This window comes from Apostichopus japonicus, chromosome 17, assembly GCF_037975245.1.
Source record: "Apostichopus japonicus isolate 1M-3 chromosome 17, ASM3797524v1, whole genome shotgun sequence".
Classification (NCBI taxonomy): Eukaryota; Metazoa; Echinodermata; class Holothuroidea; order Aspidochirotida; family Stichopodidae; genus Apostichopus; species Apostichopus japonicus.
This window is the reverse complement of record NC_092577.1, coordinates 33,809,103-33,828,244: the sequence shown is the minus strand read 5'-3', so window position 1 is coordinate 33,828,244 and position 19,142 is coordinate 33,809,103. Positions and strand designations below refer to the sequence as shown.

At 38.4% G+C, this 19,142-nt stretch overlaps 1 protein-coding gene and 1 long non-coding RNA gene across 2 annotated transcripts; one reads left to right on the top strand and one right to left on the bottom strand.

Moving 5' to 3' along the window:
* Window positions 1-932: 932 nt before the first annotated feature.
* Window positions 933-4,165, top strand: LOC139984380 (uncharacterized). Its single transcript, XM_071998274.1, has 2 exons — window positions 933-1,095; window positions 2,617-4,165. Exons 1-2 carry the CDS (start codon window positions 1,087-1,089, stop codon window positions 3,901-3,903), a joined length of 1,296 nt encoding a protein of 431 aa, XP_071854375.1. The 5' UTR covers window positions 933-1,086; the 3' UTR covers window positions 3,904-4,165.
* Window positions 4,166-13,182: 9,017 nt separating this feature from the next.
* LOC139984632 (uncharacterized) lies at window positions 13,183-18,632 on the bottom strand. The gene is made up of 2 exons (XR_011799132.1): window positions 17,671-18,632; window positions 13,183-16,263 (listed from the first exon to the last, which is right to left on the bottom strand). It is a non-coding gene; the product is annotated as an uncharacterized lncRNA (long non-coding RNA).
* Window positions 18,633-19,142: the final 510 nt, after the last annotated feature.

The window sequence follows — 19,142 nt, the reverse complement described above, 5'->3', positions numbered from 1 at the left end:
CAGCATCTTAAGAAACCCAATAACGCATAAAGAGAGAAGGTTGACTTTAACATTCTATGGGATGTTTATCTCCGAGCCCTTGTTACCCCCCCCCCCCATCTCCCCCCCCCCCCCCGGAAGCTGAAGCATTGAGTGATATGTTTTGAATAATTCTTATCTGAAATTTGAATAGTGATACCGTAACATCATGGAGCTAATCAAACCTAAAACACGTGGCAAAATATTATAGGTGACGATGTATATAAGCTGCACTCCAATATAACAACAAAAAGATAACAAAAATAAAGCATTTATGACGCCGAAGGAACGTAAGTTCTGCAGATAGCTGGCATTATTTATATTAAATTCACCCATGCTCATAAAACATAGCAATATTGTGCACACAATAATAAACTGTGTAATTTTGACAGCTTTTAACGATGACACTTTAACCCAAGATTTAAGGGGGCTATTTAAGTTGCAGCTGTTACCAATGATGCAACAACGTCTTGATATTTTCGACAAATAGAATATTCATGAGAAAAACGTTAATATCTTCACCCAGTTCTCCGCCTTTCGTAGACTCCTTCGAGTCTGTTTTGTGAATTTCGATCCCTCTACCAACCTTATGCCGAGAACTTGACGCTGTTCTTACACGCATCGCAAACTGCCTCCATAAATAACACTCTGTCAGACCGTGCATGGAGGATTGCATAGAGGAGTGGGCTGGGGAGGAATATATGCCAAATATTACTGTTCGAGGTAGAGAACTATAAGTTCGAGTAGAGGACTGTAAGTTCGTGGTTTAAGGGACGTATATTATCACCTATGTCATATTTTGTCACGTGGTATTTTACGTCACAATGTTGACTTTCGATTTTATGTTTAGTTATCTCTATTCAAATTTCAAATACGAATTATCAAAAACAAAACAAACATCGCACTGGAACTTGTAACACGCATCTAATGATATCTTAAAATCTTCTATTGAGTTCGAAGTTCACCTTACCACAAACAGCCTAAAGCAGCTATCTTAAAACTGGTACCGTATATACCGTATATACCTCGTTATATACGTTATAGGCTTATAGCCTATACTTGGACAAAATGGAAGTTGTAAGTATTTTCACTACTTTCTACTGTTTATGTATTATAGTGTCATTGCTGCAATCTAAACTGTAAATATGAGTCATAGGTACAGTATGTAGCCCTTATAACCGCATAGGCATAGTAACCTACTTGTAAGTACGTTTTAAGAAGGGAGAATCATATTAATTTGTAAACTATCGCCCAATTTCCGTGTTACCCTGTTTATCAAAAATTCCTGAACGTCTTATGTAAAACCAAGTAATTAATTTTCTTGCTAAACATGATGCTATTTGTGATGGTCAATATGGTTTATACTGGCTATTCTACTGAAATGGAACTTGTTGATGCAGTTGATAAATTGAGTACTTGCTTATTAGCAATAATCACTTCATTTTTGGCACTTTCCTATGCTTTTAAAAATACTTCGTCACTACAACATTAGGGGACCTGCTCTCACTTGGTTTACTAGCTATCTTTCCAATAGAAAACAATTTACTTCTTACGATGGTAATAATTCAGAGTTTTGTAATGTACTCTGTGGTGTTCCCGAAGGTTCTATTCTGGGCCCAGACAATTCCCTTTCTTTTTCGACATTTATGGAACGTTTGGCTCTATGTAAAATTATTTACATTGATTTTAATCTTTCCTGGTGTGAACACATTGATCATATTTCTAGGCCGGGTTTCAAAAGGGGTTGGAAGTTTATCAAACCCGAAGCATATCCATCTATGGAAAATTCCCAGAACTATTTATCAGACTTCAATTTTACCTCATTTACTCATATATTGTTTGGTTTGAAACCAGCCAATGTCACATGAAAACAATTGATCACACTTCAGAAGAAAGTTATCCGCAGTTTTGCACACGCTCAACCACGTGATCACACAAAATTGTCTGATTTAAATATTTAAATTGAATGAAGTTGTCTCATATTATTTTAATTTTAAATATGGCTACATTTGTTTGTCGATCGTGTAATAACATGTTACCGCACTGTTTTAATTGGCTTGGCTACAAACTCTAATTTTCATGACAATTATAGAAGACAATGGTAATAAATTACATGTATCAATAAAATGTCGAAGTAATATTATTAGGAACTGTTAACGTTATCGTTCTGCTACATTGCTGGCATTCTTTACCAGATAAAGAGAAGTCTAGATCATCCATTAAATCATTAAGAAATGCATTGTAACATTATATTATAAGTTGTCGTTACTCATAGTCGTTACTGAAGAAGTGACTGGACCTTCAAGTCTAATACGCATACCGTAAGATCAGCTCCTTTAAATACAACACAAAACTCATTTGGGAAAGCTTAAAGATTTTATGGCCTCAAAAGACATGTTATTAATGTGTTGCAAATTTGTCAAGGATAAATGGTGATGCTTTGTTGTTTATTGGTAGTTGAACTAATATGATTTGATGGAGTTAATAGACTTTATAATACAACATTACAAGTACGGTATTAAAAGGATTAACATTTATGCTTGCACTGAGATGTCAACAATGTCATCAATTTCTCTTCATTTTCTTCTATCTTTGCAGCTGCAATTTCTGTGGCTGTTGTTAGTATTGACTGAAGCATTCTCTAGTCCCACTTGCAGGAATGAGTGTTTCTACGATAGCCAACATAGAATTGCTGACTGTAGGGAAACAGAGCTGGATCAGATACCGATTCATGACGGTTGTGCAGCCGCTCGTGTTCTCGACTTATCATTCAACGATATAACCTCTCTACCGAACAATTCTTTTCTCCATTATCGTCACGTGGAGAATCTCGATATATTGGCCAACGCGATAACCGACGTTCAGCCTGGATCATTCTCAGGGTTAGGAAAGGTTGTCAGTATCGACTTGTCTCAGAATAATATCGCGATATTACCAGAGACGATATTTTACAGTGTTCAAGACACCATTGAACAAATTCACCTCGACAGGAACAATTTACTTGAAATCAGTGAAGGTACGTTTTCTAACTTGGCTAAACTTTCAGCTTTGTTTCTTGGACAGAATCGGTTGACGGATTTATCTCCAAATTTGTTCATGGACTTGTCTGCTCTTCTTCGCCTTCATCTAAATTCAAATCAACTAACACGCATTCCAAACGGATTATTAGAACCCCTGCATCATTTAAAGATTCTGGATTTAAGCAGTAACTCGATTCTAGACATCTACTCCTGGCTCTTTCCCTTTTCGTCTGAAACCATAAACTTGGCCAATAACCGGTTACAGTCCATTCCACGACCTTTGAGTAGTGAGCCGTTGATGGGACTTCAAACACTAGATATTAGGAATAATGAGATATCTGATGCCACAAATATTACTTATTTTATGAATGTAACTGATAATTTGCTACTTGACGGTAACCCATTCAGATGTGATTGCTCCTTTAACGATGTAAGGGAGTGGATACAGAGAGACGAGACATTGAGGACATCGTGTACATGGACATGTGTAAATACCGTCACCATGAAAATAGTTCTGGCTAGGACACTAAAACCCGAAGATACCACGTGTCCTGAAACAACGACGAATGCAACTATGAGTAATCCTGGTGACGTCACGGAAGAGTCCAATACTTCTAAAGAAGATACGTCTACGGAGAAGACAGACAACTCGTCATATTCAGATAATATTGTTTGGATTGTCATTGTTACTGTTATTACTATTGTTGTTGTTGTGTTATTGATAATTATTATAAAATGTAAGAAAGAAAAAGTTTGCAAAACTGCTCAAGAATCACCCATACACGATGGTGAAGAACATCAGATGGTACAAGGACCCGACACTAATAACCAGAGTGTCAATAGAGTTCTTAATGAACCAGTATAATTCGTCAAGAATAATTGCAATAATTTACCACATAGTTGGATATATGCAGCTGTCCAGTACTTAAGACAATAGCAAGGGATTGGTTCTAATTGTTGTTCTTTTTTGGGCCTGTCCAAGGAAAATTATTTCTAATTGTTGACCGCACAGAATTGTTTGAGAGAAAGTATTGTACACTTAACTTATAGCAGCAGGCACGTAACCAAGTGTCGCTTCAGGGGGTGGGCCGTAGGCGTTCGCACCCCTACCCCCCCCCCTCCTCCCCACTTTTCCTCACTCAAAATTTAAAAAAGTAAGCGTTAACACAATAGATAGAGATCTAAGTATGCTTTTGAATCAACATTCATTTTTTTTTTCATTAGATCCTCCCACAGGACCCACCCATTACACGGTTTTCGGCTTCAACGACACCAGGTCCACACACTCCATTATAAAATCCTGGATCCGCCCCCTACTTGGATAAGTGCAATATTTTGAAAATTGTGGAAATTGGTTGCAAGTAGTATTTAACAGCAAATGATATATACCAGGACTTGTCTATTATATCTATAATGTTTATGTACTTCAGGTGGTGTGCTTGCTTATTTGAATTCTCTTCTTAAATATACACAGACCTAAGTCCGTATACCCACTCGTGATTCTACTGGTGTGTGAATGCGTATGAATTGTTCTTTACTTATTTACTATAAATCATACTGTCATACCACTTGCTACACATTTTTTATTTACGGCTTGGCTTGCTAATAGAGAGGGGTTATTCTGTGTAAATTGTCAGATTCAAATCACCAGAGGTGCACTCTGTACAATCATAACACTATATATATATATATATATATATATATTATATATATATATATATATATATATATATATATATATATATATATATATATATATATATATATATATATGGGGATATATGGGGATATTCGGGGACATATGGGGATGGTTAAAAGTAACTATACAACGGCATAGCACAAATAGCCCAGCATCGAAATGACTTCACAGGGCTGGATGTCTATGTTTTAAGTCAAGCTTAGAAACTTTTTATTTCAAAACCATGAAAATAAACTTCAGTCAAAGTTTCTTATATCATTTTGTTTTCTTTGTGTTTGTCGAAAGCTTTACCCCTATATTTTCATTTAACCCAATAAATATATAATTTCGCAATCAAATTGAAGATATCACTATCGCAAATATATTTTATGATTAGAAAATTCAGCTCACCAACCCCCCCCCCCCTAGCCACACACACATATGCACCTAATTTAGATAGGAGCATCAACTTGCATGGAATGGCCAGAGGCAGGTCCAAGATTTTGAAATGGAGGGGTACATAGGAGGGGTACATAGGAGGGGTACATAGGAGGGGTACATAGGAGGGATACATAGGAGGGGTACATAGGAGGGGTACATAGGAGGGGTACATATGAGGGGTACATAGGAAGGGAACATAGGAGGGGTACATAGGAGGGGTACATATGAGGGGTACATAGGAGGGGTACATAGGAGGGGTATATAGGAGGGGTACATAGGAGGGGTACATAGGAGGGGTACAGATCTGGTATCCTCCCCCATAAGTTTTGTTTTAGATCCTGAGGCGTCGAAAAATTTGCTAAAAACGACTTTAGTCTTTACCGCAAACCCGATCCTAAAATAAGGAAGAAAAAACAAAATACCACAATCGGTGCGGATTTGTTCGTACTTTAATTTATTTCTACTTACACTATGTACAAAGTCACAGTTTATAATATATACTCCACAAAATCTAATTATATCTTTAATCAAGTACCAATTAGGCCGCCCGGAAAAAGTAATGTTTAATAAATTTATTTTTATATAAATTTTAATCATTGATATTACATTTGACAATATGTTACATTATATTATTATTAATAATCAGATACTATTACATTCTTTCTGGTGATATGATACACTATACTTAATACTTAACCGGTGAGTAATACCCAATTAATTATGGAGAACGTGAATATTAATATTTAAGTTATATATAATATATTAAGTTAGAAACACAAAGCCAACTATCAACTTTAGCTTATGTGACAGAGATGTTTGTGATGAACAACCCTTACAAACAACTGAGATTTTCCATTTTGTTTCACTTGGGAGATATTCTACTTTAAACGTTGTGCCTATTAGAACTGTCATTGTGTTAATTTGTGACGTCATAGTGTCACTATGGGGAAACTGACACCTGTAATTATTACCTCCAGTTTGTTTTTTGTTTGTTCATGGTGGAGAGGAAGTTACCTTAAAGTGCTGAGACTGAAACATGTGTCTGTTGTACTTACAAAAGCCCTCCATTTAGAGAAGATTAGAATCGTAAATAAATAGAGAATAACATCAAGATGAAATTGATGCACAAGTGGCTCGATGACGTCATATTTTGACTTGATCAAGTCTTCAGCCTTGTAGTGTGTGTGTGTGTGTGCAGGAACATTAAATCTTTGTAAACCTGCGAAATGGAATAATAGTATTTGCCTAAGCTGTTTGTACAATGTATTCATGACAGACATCGTTATCACATAGGCCAGTGATGGTGGTTAGGTTGGTGTTTCCTATCAGTACCCTTTCTAAAGATGGCTAAGTTAAGGTGACTTGATAACTAGCTTATTCTCATATAACCTTACTACATATACGTATAATAAACATATATACAGTGAAATTGATCAATGCGGTGTAACCTTGATAAATATAGTCAGTTTGCCGCCCAAACGTAAAAAAAATGTTTGAAGTAAGAGTAAGTATCGTGTGGTTGCCATAGTAACACTGAGTAAGTATGTTTGCATTTGTAACAAAGATAGAAAGGTAACGACATTTTTGCATTGGCCGTGCATTACACATATTTCAGACAAAAGAAAATTATCAGCTCAAACATAATAAAACACCAAAATAAATGTTAAATAAAAATAAGAAAAAATAATATGATAAGAAAAAAGCAGGTATGATAAAGGGTTGAGAGTTAAAGCTGGCCTACCACAGCTAATGGTTATACCACCTATGAGCCTCACAGTTTAAGGTGATATCTCTCTGGCAATGAAACTTTGTACATAGGTATATATACAGGGGTCATTAGGGGTACAACCGTGAACATAATCGATTTCAAACAACACAAAAATATGTCAAGTTTTCTATCAAGAATATAAAAATGAAGATCGAGCATGAAACAAAGAAAACAAATCATAAAATAAGTAGACAACCTGAGATGAGTTATCGTTAAAACAAAACACTATAAAGAGGACATATTTGCCATTTGCTCTTTCAAGTTTTACTAAATTTGACTAAATTAAGAGACAATAAACTAATCTACCTGATATGTTGATTACAAGTTGTAACTGCACCTAATTCTTTGGCATGAAATCATAACTATAACGTTAAGATTTCTTAATGAAAACTACTCAGTGAAAATATAAATGTATAAATTGTAAAGAATTATTGCATGCATATTTTTGTTAACACCGTAATGGCAACCAACAATGACATTGGCATATGCGCACGTTTCATTTTAAGGTCATGGGTTTTAGACTAAAGTCTAGCATAATAGAGATTGCTCAAAGTTTACCCGCAAAAATACTCCAATTCATTCATGGGTTCCGTAGCCGCCCCCCCTCCCCCTTCCAACCCCAAAACATTCTCAGATATTAAGGGGTGTAAAAGTAGACAAAATAATTTAGCCTTATCAATGAGGTAACATTTTGGAAGCTGACAGTAGATGGCATGTTGTATTTGGAACATGAGTGACCACAATTTAACATGATTCTAGCATAATTTTGGTGGACGATACAACAGCTGATGGCTTTTATCAGAAACAATATGCATCTACATTTTAACATTTTATTTTACCTTTATCATGTTTTTCTCTTGTTCTTCTTCTTCTTTTTGCTAGACTCTAAACGTCAAATATTACTTGAAGCGCTATATCTAGTAGTGGCTAGAGTGGTTGTTGTTCATCGCTAAATTTGCATGTTGTCTTGAGTTGCAACCAAGTTATCAAGTTCTGACCAAGTCATAGTAATATTAGAACATAATTGGAGAAACTCCACCCCCTCGCTACCAGTCCCACCCCATTACCACCACCTCACCCATCACCACCAACCGACCCCTTTACCACACCACACTTCATCACACTCCACAACTCACAAAGCCATCAACCCAACCCCTCACTCCCACCCCACCCCTCAACACCACCCACCCCTCAACACTACCCCAACCCCATCACCAATATTCCCACCCCCTCACCACACCCCCTTTTGGATAACGTTTTAGCTACGTGATCACTTGTATCTTGAGAAACAGTATCACTTCTTTCATGTCATACGTTACGAACCATGTCATTGTCATTCTCTTTGCTTCCATCTTTGGTTTCTCTGATTTCTTCTGATATTTCTTTACTACAAGTGACAGATGTACGAACATTAATAACACCGACATAAACAAAAACAATCAAAATTACAAAGACAATGAAAACTGTCATTTCTGTAGGGAACCCCTCGGCCACTTCAACTGTAGACTTTGAGTTTGGTGTCATACTTGTCACGTGTTCGCTGAACATTGGTCGGGCATCGACCAACGAGAGAAGAGTATGCCAGATGGCCATCCATGATAGGCACAAGAAATGTTTGATCTGGTTTCCACCCATGTTGAGACTGTAAGAAAAGAAAAACAAAGTTTCTCTACTTATAGGACGCACGAACCCAAGCAACATCGAATTGGTCTATGTGACAGAGATAACGTACATGAACAGTTCCCTGCCCCTCCCCCCTCCTCACCCCACCATCCTTGCCCCAATCTCCATAGCCAGGAGACACAAACCCGGCCAGCCATCAATATTGGTATATGTAATAGACATATGTAGCTGCCAGGAACAACTCCCCCACTCCCTTCTCATCCCACCCTCCACATCCAGGAGACACAAACCCCAACCATCAATATTGGTCTTTGTGATAGAGATATATAGCTGTAACAACTCCCCACCCCTCCTCACCCCACCCTCCACAGCCAGGAGACACAAACCCCAACCATCAATATTGGTCTTTGTGATAGAGATATATAGCTGTAACAACTCCCCACCCCTCCTCACCCCACCCTCCACAGCCAGGAGACACAAACCCCAACCATCAATATTGGTCTTTGTGACAGAGATATATAGCTGTCGGGAACAACTCCCCACCCCTCCTCACCCCACCCTCCACAGCCAGGAGACACAACCCCAACCATCAATATTGGTCTTTGTGACAGAGATATATAGCTGTCGGGAACAACTCCCCACCCCCTCCTCATCCCACCCTCCACAGCCAGGAGACACAACCCCGACCATCAATATTGGTCTTTGTGACAGAGATATATAGCTGTCGGGAACAACTCCCCACCCCCTCCTCATCCCACCCTCCACAGCCAGGAGACACAATCCCGACCATCAATATTGGTCTTTGTGACAGAGATATATAGCTGTCAGGAACAACTCCCCACCCCTCCTCATCCCACCCTCCACAGCCAGGAGACACAATCCCAACCATCAATATTGGTCTTTGTGACAGAGATATATAGCTGTCGGGAACAACTCCCCACCCCCTCCTCATCCCACCCTCCACAGCCAGGAGACACAACCCCGACCATCAATATTGGTCTTTGTGACAGAGATATATAGCTGTCGGGAACAACTCCCCACCCCCTCCTCATCCCACCCTCCACAGCCAGGAGACACAATCCCAACCATCAATATTGGTCTTTGTGACAGAGATATATAGCTGTCAGGAACAACTCCCCACCCCTCCTCATCCCACCCTCCACAGCCAGGAGACACAATCCCAACCATCAATATTGGTCTTTGTGACAGAGATATATAGCTGTAACAACTCCCCACCCCCTCCTCATCCCACCCTCCACAGCCAGGAGACACAATCCCAACCATCAATATTGGTCTTTGTGACAGAGATATATAGCTGTAACAACTCCCCACCCCCTCCTCATCCCACCCTCCACAGCCAGGAGACACAATCCCAACCATCAATATTGGTCTTTGTGACAGAGATATATAGCTGTCGGGAACGACTCCCCACCCCCTCCTCATCCCACCCTCCACAGCCAGGAGACACAATCCCAACCATCAATATTGGTCTTTGTGACAGAGATATATAGCTGTAACAACTCCCCACCCCCTCCTCATCCCACCCTCCACAGCCAGGAGACACAAACAGTGCTAGAGCCGGAAAGGGTTTGCTTGGAAGGGGTACGATTGACCGGAGGGGAAGGGTAGGTGATAGGAAATAGTGGTTAGGAACGGGTGGGTACGTAGGAAGGAGTAGGTATGATAAAGGAAGGGTAGGAGTATTAAGGGTAGGAACGGGAAGGGAATGGGTAGCGATGTGATGGATAGAAAGGGATTGGGCTAGGAAGGGGTATATGCCATATGTAAAGAAAGGCTTCCAATAATTAGATTACCAAGTTATGCTTAAGCAGTTGTATAGTCTAGTTAATAACCCCATCCGGTGCTCATCTTTCGCCCGTTTATCTTTCACTCCACTGGTAAATCAGTAGTCCGCTCAATCTTCTTCATGTACCCTCGCCAACATTTTAGCAGGTGGACTACTTTAGTTTCACGTTTGTCCAGTCTATAACAAAACGGTGTGCCATGTTGGCATGAACTCAAGTACGCAGCTAGCTTGGGTTGGTTGTGTGTACAACAATATATATATATACTCAATCATAACAAAGGGGCATGTTGTAAGATATATAGTATATAGATGTAGGCCTATGCCCATACATAGTAAGTTCCAACCAAGCGACTATTTTAGCAAACTCATATTTCATATTTCATAGATTACCACTGTTATAATACGGACCAAATAAACTAGACTTAAATCCCACACTCATGGCATGTTTTTTGTCTGCCCAGTATAGAGAAAGCACACAGGGTCACGACACTCGGATCGGGAAATCCCATTCTATTTTGGTTTCATAATGTATGGAAGCGTTACGATGTCGTTGATATGTTTGCAATGGACCCTTAAATAATTGATTAATTTTCAAAAGCAAAGAGCGGGCGGGGAGGGGAGGGGAGGGAGGACAAATAATTGTATAGTGTATAGCCCTTAATCAAATTTAAAATTTATGAAATTGATAATAAATCACGTATTTCCTATTTAACCTATTTTGTTGATAACACGCTGATGATTGGTAATGTACTCCGTAGTGCATATTGCGCCATTATGTTGACATCATTATCAGATATACATGGAGGTGACCTTCATGCAATCATGCAAACAGGCAACGTTACTGACCTCGATCATTGTATCATAATATTATGATTTTAACGTTATATCAAGGGAAAACTAACTGTATGACTAGGAAATATGTTATACGTAACGGTAAGCGGTATTGGGGAGAGAGAAATTGAAGGGTATAAGGTTGGGTGGGGGGGGGGGGGTAAATGTTTAGGGTGTAAAAACGTGACTTTTAATGATTCTGTCAACACAAGTAAAGACACTGTATTGGCTAATGTACACCGAAATGTTTAAGACTTTTACCACGTACTAAATTCTGATAGAAATACAGCTTGTTCAGACAGTATCACATTAAACGTAAATTAGTCCGTGTAGTACTAGGCCTATTATGACGGGAAATGGAATGGTAAGATTTTGTACATAAGTTTCATTTCAATTTCCGCCTTCCAATGGTGGTTATTCTGACGTAATATGTATTTCGAGGTATTCCTGTACCTCTTTAATTGCTTCACAGCGATATGAAAGAAAGAAAAAAGATTCAAATGTTACGACTTACCTGCTGAGGCAATTCTTGTTACTGTTTGTATTGTCCTCGATAAAGCTTGTTATCACTGAACTTGCAATTGTTATCTCTGCTGTACGTTTAGTGTTAAGTTACGTCTCTATTAACGAACACAGATAAAACTAATGTATATATAAATATAAGTATAGGCTAATAGGATTAACAGGTTAACGCGTTTTAGATAACAGTATTTCCGTAAGAGCAAATATCGTGAATTGCAAATAGTTGCACTGGAGAACAGACGGTTTTCAAACGATGTTTCTTATGCGACTGGAGAATACGTTGTAATGCAATGGTGAAATCCGCGCAACTTTAAATGACTAAGTAATTATTCTGTTGCTGTGGGTGGGTGATTCCCCGTTATTGTGCAACAACAAAAGCTCGTTAAACAAACATTGGGGAACCCTGTATGGAATACAAATCATCACATGTTTATCAAGTGATAATAATTAGATATGAAAACCGGCGTCGCTGTGCGTTCAAGTAAAAACTCATGAAAGAGACAAAGGATGTCCATCGGCAGAACTGTAAAATACAGTCATTATAATAATAATAATAGGCCTAATGATATAAAAATAATATTTCGAAGTGAACAAATTTAGCAGGTGATACTTTTAGAGAGTGTTGTGGTCAAAGTGGTTTAGGCATGAGTGGACTTGTGATGGCTTGCAGGTTCGAGTCCTGGCCAGATCATTATCTATTGTGTTCTTGAGCAAGGCACTTTTCTATATTGCCTCTCTACATTCAGTATATATATATATATATATATATATATATATATATATATATATATATATATATATATATATAGGTCGTGATCCGTCGGTCAGTGCCCTGGCGGACTATCTCAAGTTCAACCATGGTTATATATGATAGTACGGCGTTGTAAGTAAACAGATGAGGAAGATATACAAACAATACAGTGCCTATCCCTATCCACCGCGTGATTAAAAGCTTTATTCACATGATACTTATCAGCTGATGCCCAACCGGAATTTCGAATTTTTACATTGATCGGGGTTTAAAGCTCGTTTAATCAAACACTGCACGCACGGTTGAAATCTGCAAAGTAGGCATAATGGCTTGGTTTATTGTCAAGTGTATGGTAACTGTATCATCAGGACCACTACGGTACCTTAACCCACCTTAGGGGGTTGGGGGGCAGAGAAGCCCGGTGGCTTTAATTGAACGTTCTTATTGCATTTATAACGTTTACTTTATCTAAGACTATGTAACTGTTTGGGCCTAACATCGATGATGATTTTTTTTTTTGGAGGGGGGGGGGGGGAGGGATTTGTGGAAGTTTAAATAATTTGCCATCATTAAGGAAGAAATGTCGAATTGTTTATTCATGTATGTTAATGCTTAATTCAGTTTGAGAAATTTGTTGAGGAAGTTGTTTCCCCTGACTCTATCTTCCTCTCGCGTGCTAACAACTCCCGCCCCTAAATAGAGGAGCATTAAGAATGTAGCCTACACGTGTTAGATATATCATTTATTTACTCGTGTTTTACAATACACATATAAAATGTGTTATTTATATCTCTGACAAAACTTAACATAAATAAATAAAATTTAAGTAATGAATCAACGAAATATATATCTTTGCCAAAGTTACAAAATATCAACTTTTCCCAACTGAGATTAAATATATAAAGGCTTACTGCAGTCTCTCTCTGTATTTACATTACATCATTTTCTTAGCTACCTTAAATTAAAACAAAGTAATACTTCTAACATAATCAGCTCGGTTTTTTTTTTCATTCTTTCATCTTTAAATGGTTATTTTTCAAAAACAAAAGTCAATTTATGTAATGACAGGGAACCAAAGAATATTGGATCACATTGCAACAGTACCCGACAATAAACAAATAAATAAACAGGTGTTCGTCAACAAACTATATAAATAGTGTGTTTGGTTTGTGCGATTAGTTTCTATAAACAGGTTTTCTTAACATAGGTTGACTACTCCTGGCATTGTACAACATTGCCGCAACCATTTAACAAGTAAAAGCTCCGTCCTCACATATCTCAAGTAAGAGAGTGATAACCGTTTACCTACTGGGTTCAAATATAACAATGTACACCTGATAACTCAGTCCCCCCCCCACCCCACCCCACCATAACTGATCAATATACTGACGCAGTGGTGTAAACTGGGGGTATGATGGTCCCCAACCACTGGTCCCGACCCAGGAGGCACTTCCCATAACTTGGGTAAATGGAACAACCTAATTCGACAAAGGGGATTGATCATTTTATCAGTATTGTATTTTACTTTATTTCGATGAAACTTGCTAATTATACAATCAACTGTCCAGCATTGTCATGGAGATTTATTATAGACCTGCAGCGACGAAAATGTTATCGAAAATGTTCATAAACACGAGCATTATTACAGTAATTGTTGTTATTATACTATTAATACTGTTATTGTTGTTATTACTATGATTCTTATTATTATTACGAGAGTACTCCCGACATACACACTATATACAGACGTAAATGAAATGAGATCTTGGTATGAAATATTAATCAAAATATGTAAATAAAACAAAATATGATACAAGTAACATTCATTCATATATATCACACCAACTAAAGAGTAAATTTCCGATTTGATTTTTCACACATTACACATTACTTCAGTCACAGTGAAAGTCTTTTGTACGATTTTATCAACAACAGAAACCAAAACATAAACAAGAAGTAAATAACAATTAATTTGTTAATTGTGCAGATATATAAACAAATGTTATGCGTAATATTTAAAACTGACTATATACTTTTCAGCTATACCGCGTGGACACATGGCGCAGTAGTTGAAGTGGTCGATAAAGAAAACAAATCTATCATTTATCTACAAATATACACAGAAAAGCTGCAATCAAAACACTCTATAGGCCCTGACGATATCCTATAAATATATTCTACAAAATTATACAGAAAAGGCGGTAAAAAAGATAAATTATATGTGAAGGTACTGTAAAGTGCACAATGTACCTATATACCATTGCAGACAAATTGCGTCACTAAACAAAAATTCATTGGTATACAGCTCGTTAATATATTTACTGAAAAATTAATCATGGAAAACTGACTGAGAAATTTTAGACAATGAAAAAGAGCCAAAAAATGTATGGCTGATTAGAAATGGGTTTTGAAACTATCTGAGTTTGCAACCCAAGGGTCACTGATTCGCGTCCCGACCTATAGTCATAAATTTACTTTGCTCTTTTCTTCTCTTTTCGACATATTATTTTAAGATATTTTGGTAGAAGTATATGGACATCTTTTCATAAACAGTTCAGTAATTCACATGCACCTTCAGACACACTTGACCTTAAAGTCAAATTATAATAGCACCATCATAAGCACCATAATATATCTCCCTCTTAAATTCACAAAACTTAAAGGTACTTTCTTTCGAAAGACACTTGAACACATAATTGTAGTTGAGCAATCACCAATAAAACACGATAATTTAGAAAACAGAGCAATTCAATCACCCTAAAAAAAGAGGTAAGATTACATTGCAATCTAATCACCGAAAAAACGGTAACTTAGAAAACCGATCATCCACTCACCGAAAAACGGCGATGACTTAAAAGACCGTCGCCTAGCCTTTAACGAAATATGTTCCATATATGATGGCATATGTACAACATACGTTATAGGCTGTTGTAGATTTTACCTGACCCAGGGTTGGTGGAAGAGGACGTTCATCGGCGGGAGGGGTGGGGGAGGGGTGTAGGAGAGGGGTGGGTTGAGCACACGAGCCGAGATGGCCAATGGGCCGTATCATGACTTTGTTTAAAAATCTGCGTACCACACAAAAACTCGAAAATTTGAAAGAACAATTTATCAGCTTTGATTTTCGTAATAAAATGATTAACTTGCGGTTTTTCAAAAATGGCATCGTTTTTTTTTTCATTGACGAGTAATACTATCTAATTTAAAAAGAATAAGCTATTCCTTACCACAAAGGGCTATTTATTGTTTATGAAAAGGCGAACCAGTGTCTGGCTTTTCACAAAATTTGGGTGGGACTTTTCCCCTGTGCCCCTCCCCCCTCCCCCTTCTCCACTGGCCGCCCCCCCCCCGACCTGATATACAAGTGGAAGTTGCGGATTTGTAACCAAGGAATGGCTTACATGACGCACGCCTATTGAAAGTTTCATGGTTATAAATCACTCTTTTCAGTGGTTCAGCTCTGCTTGCTGTCTTCTGTCGCTGCCCCTTTCCCTGGTCTCCATGGGAATGTAAATGGAATTATTGGAAAGATTTTTGGCCATTTTGCTAGTAACTCTGAGGTTCATACAAAGGAAAAAAGCCCCCGAGCATGCCATGATGACAATGGTGGTTACGACAATGAGGCAGATGACTCCAGCAGATAGCCCTACCGTCACGTGGACATCTGATTTCGGAATATTTGGTGCCACGGTCGGTACGTGTCCATCTGATAATGGTAGAGTAGGTGCGGCATTGGCCAACCAAAGCATAAAAGGCAAAGTCACGGTGGTGCTCAGGAAAGTACGGTAGCCCATCTTGATGAGACTGAGAAAAATAAACATACTCTGAATTAAAAAAAATGAATTTTCATACCCAAGGGCGTAGGAACCGGGGGGGCTGGGGGTGCCAGCCCCCCCAGTGTAAAATATGGAGGGGCGGAAGTATCATTCCGCCACCCCCCCCCCTCTTCGCAAGTCAGAAAACCCCTTTTTCATTTCCAAATGAGAAAAAAATCTCATTTGGAGCACCAAATTGCATCTAACGCCAGGTGAAAATGCAAAATTATATACAAAATGGAGTGGGTGGGTTGAAGTGTGCTATATTGCACCAAATTGCATCTGAGGCCACCTGGAAATGCAAAAAAAATCCAAAGGGGAGGGGGACACCCCCTCCCCTAAGACCCCTCCCCCAAGCCGGCCATCTATCCCAGCCCCACCCCCCATCAAAAGTACCTTCCCACGCCACTGGTCATACCTTAACAGCTTAACATTTTTACCTTCGTCGTCTTTCGTCCCCTTACCCCTCCCCTCTCCGCCAGTTTATTACGCTACCATAGGGTGGATTTCAGCTTCCTACTATCGCCTGCGATGTATAGAGAAGTATAAATATGGCACACTCATCTAACAAACTTGTGTGTTTTCAATAACGACAAAGTTCCCTCTTTAAATGGGATTGTTCATATACCATTTGTAGCAATGATTTGGCGCGACGCCAATAGGCTATTTATACAAACGGTGTTACGTGTTGTGACGTATACACTATTGCATTTTGCGGACTATACTACGCCATAAACACCTAAGTATTATTATACACCTACATTCAAACAATGTAGCAGAGCGATACACATAAGAAATATAAAACAACAATTAGGCATCTACATTTAAGCTGAAAAAAGGTCAAATATTTTAACCTCCATGATCTGGGTAGGGTATAGAGAGGGTTACAAAGATCTTTATGATGAAGTCAAACTGAATATTACACAGCATTACTGGCAGATTGCCAAATTTGAACATATATACGTTTGAACAACATTGTGTAAACCTATAGCTATCTATAGTCGAATTAACAAGGGTGACGCATATATTACGGTAATCCTATACTAACATAGGCGCTTCTCAAGCTATCAAGAATTGCTGGCATATATTGTCCTATAAAACATATGACAAGAACTGTACCAGAACTTGAACCCAGACCAAGTATGTCACCGATTGCACAAACGTACATAATGGTAATAGAGTACATGACCAAATCATTGCACGTATGTATTAATGTTTTCATACAGTGAAACCATTGAGCGGCAGTATTTACGGTAGAAAGGAAACTATAGGCATTTATGTAATAATAATATTAATACAAGTCTAACTTGTATAGCAATATCTCCATGAACTTGAAAATATGTTATAATCTTTCATTATGAAATGAAACCAAAGGAAACAGTCATATTTAACTTACCTCATTGTTATTATAGCCGGAATCTGTAGTTATATCTTGAAGCTTTGTTATTGTATCTATATATGTACACAACTGTCCAGTTAGATGTTACCGCATTTTCGCTATACTTTCGCTTTGTAACACGTTCAACACTTGCTTGCAGATATGCGTGACAAATTTGGGCAAAGATTGAAGCTTTAACTCCAGCAACCAACGAGAACAGCTATTTTGGCAGAAAAGTAGTAGAAATTACAACTCCCTGTACTGCCTCAACAAGCGCGACAATTTAAAAGTCCCTTCATAAGTTGTGGCGTATCAGACAAAAACGTACATAGCTGGCAAAAGGCCAAACAGACAGACAACCGCAGTCGTGGGTGGACATGATCGAGTAATATTTTTTTAGTTTCCCGAAAGTGAAACTATGGAGTCATTTTTATACGGGCCTTGTAAAATTGCGAATACGAACTATCATTTAAATGCGTTTGAAAAACTTACTAAACATATGCCAATCTTTCACCATGTTAAAATCTTGATGCTTACCTACTATTGAATGGTATAGTCCAAAATAAACCAGCGACGAAAGTAGTCTTGCTGAAGAGGAGCCTCGGGAGGCTTCCGTAGTCTCTCCAGGGTCACATGTTTGTCAAATGTCACAGTATTTTTGTTTCATGAATGAAAGGAGTACAATCCAATAAATAAGGTGCATGGTTCGTTGTCGTTGAATCATAAGCACATGTTTGGGTTAGGTTGATCACATATCGTATATTTCTTCACAAATTGCAAAGGTATATTATTGGCAGACTGCAGAAATACATTATTTCTAAGAATGTTTAACAAATGATATATCTTGTGTAAAAGTAAGTTGGCCTGACGTTTCGATCCTAGCAGGATCTTCTTCAAAGGCTAAATGACGAGTAACAGTAACAAAAGGGACAAAAAAGCACACAGAATACAGACAGGTTAATGAGCATGTTGAACACAAAGAGATAGATGTAAGGGGATTAGTACAGTAGACAGGGGATGGAGAGAAGAAAGAAAGAAACCAAACAGGGGAAGAGGAGAGGTAGGAGATAAACAGAGGAGGGGCAAAGAGAGGATTAAGGGAAAGGGATAGGGAGTAAACTGGAGAAGGACAAAGACAGAAAGGTGTGGAGAAAATTGAACATTTTTCAGAAAAATGTTGAATTGACGAGATCTGATAAGTTGACAAGTAAACATTCTGCAGAAAAATGTGCAATTGCTCAGTTAAAGCAACTGAGCAATTCAACATTTTTCTGAGTTTTGATAAGATGAAGGGCGTAGGAACCGGGGGCGCCAGCCCCCCCCCCCCCCGGTGAAAAATATGCGGGGCGGAAGCACTGGCGGATCCAGGGTCTTTGTTTGGGAGGGGCCAAAGTGGCATATTAGAGTGATATGGGGGAGGGGTCTAAGGGGAGGGGAGTGCCCCCTCCCCTTTGAAAAATTTTCCATTGCTGAATGCCCTCAGATGCAAT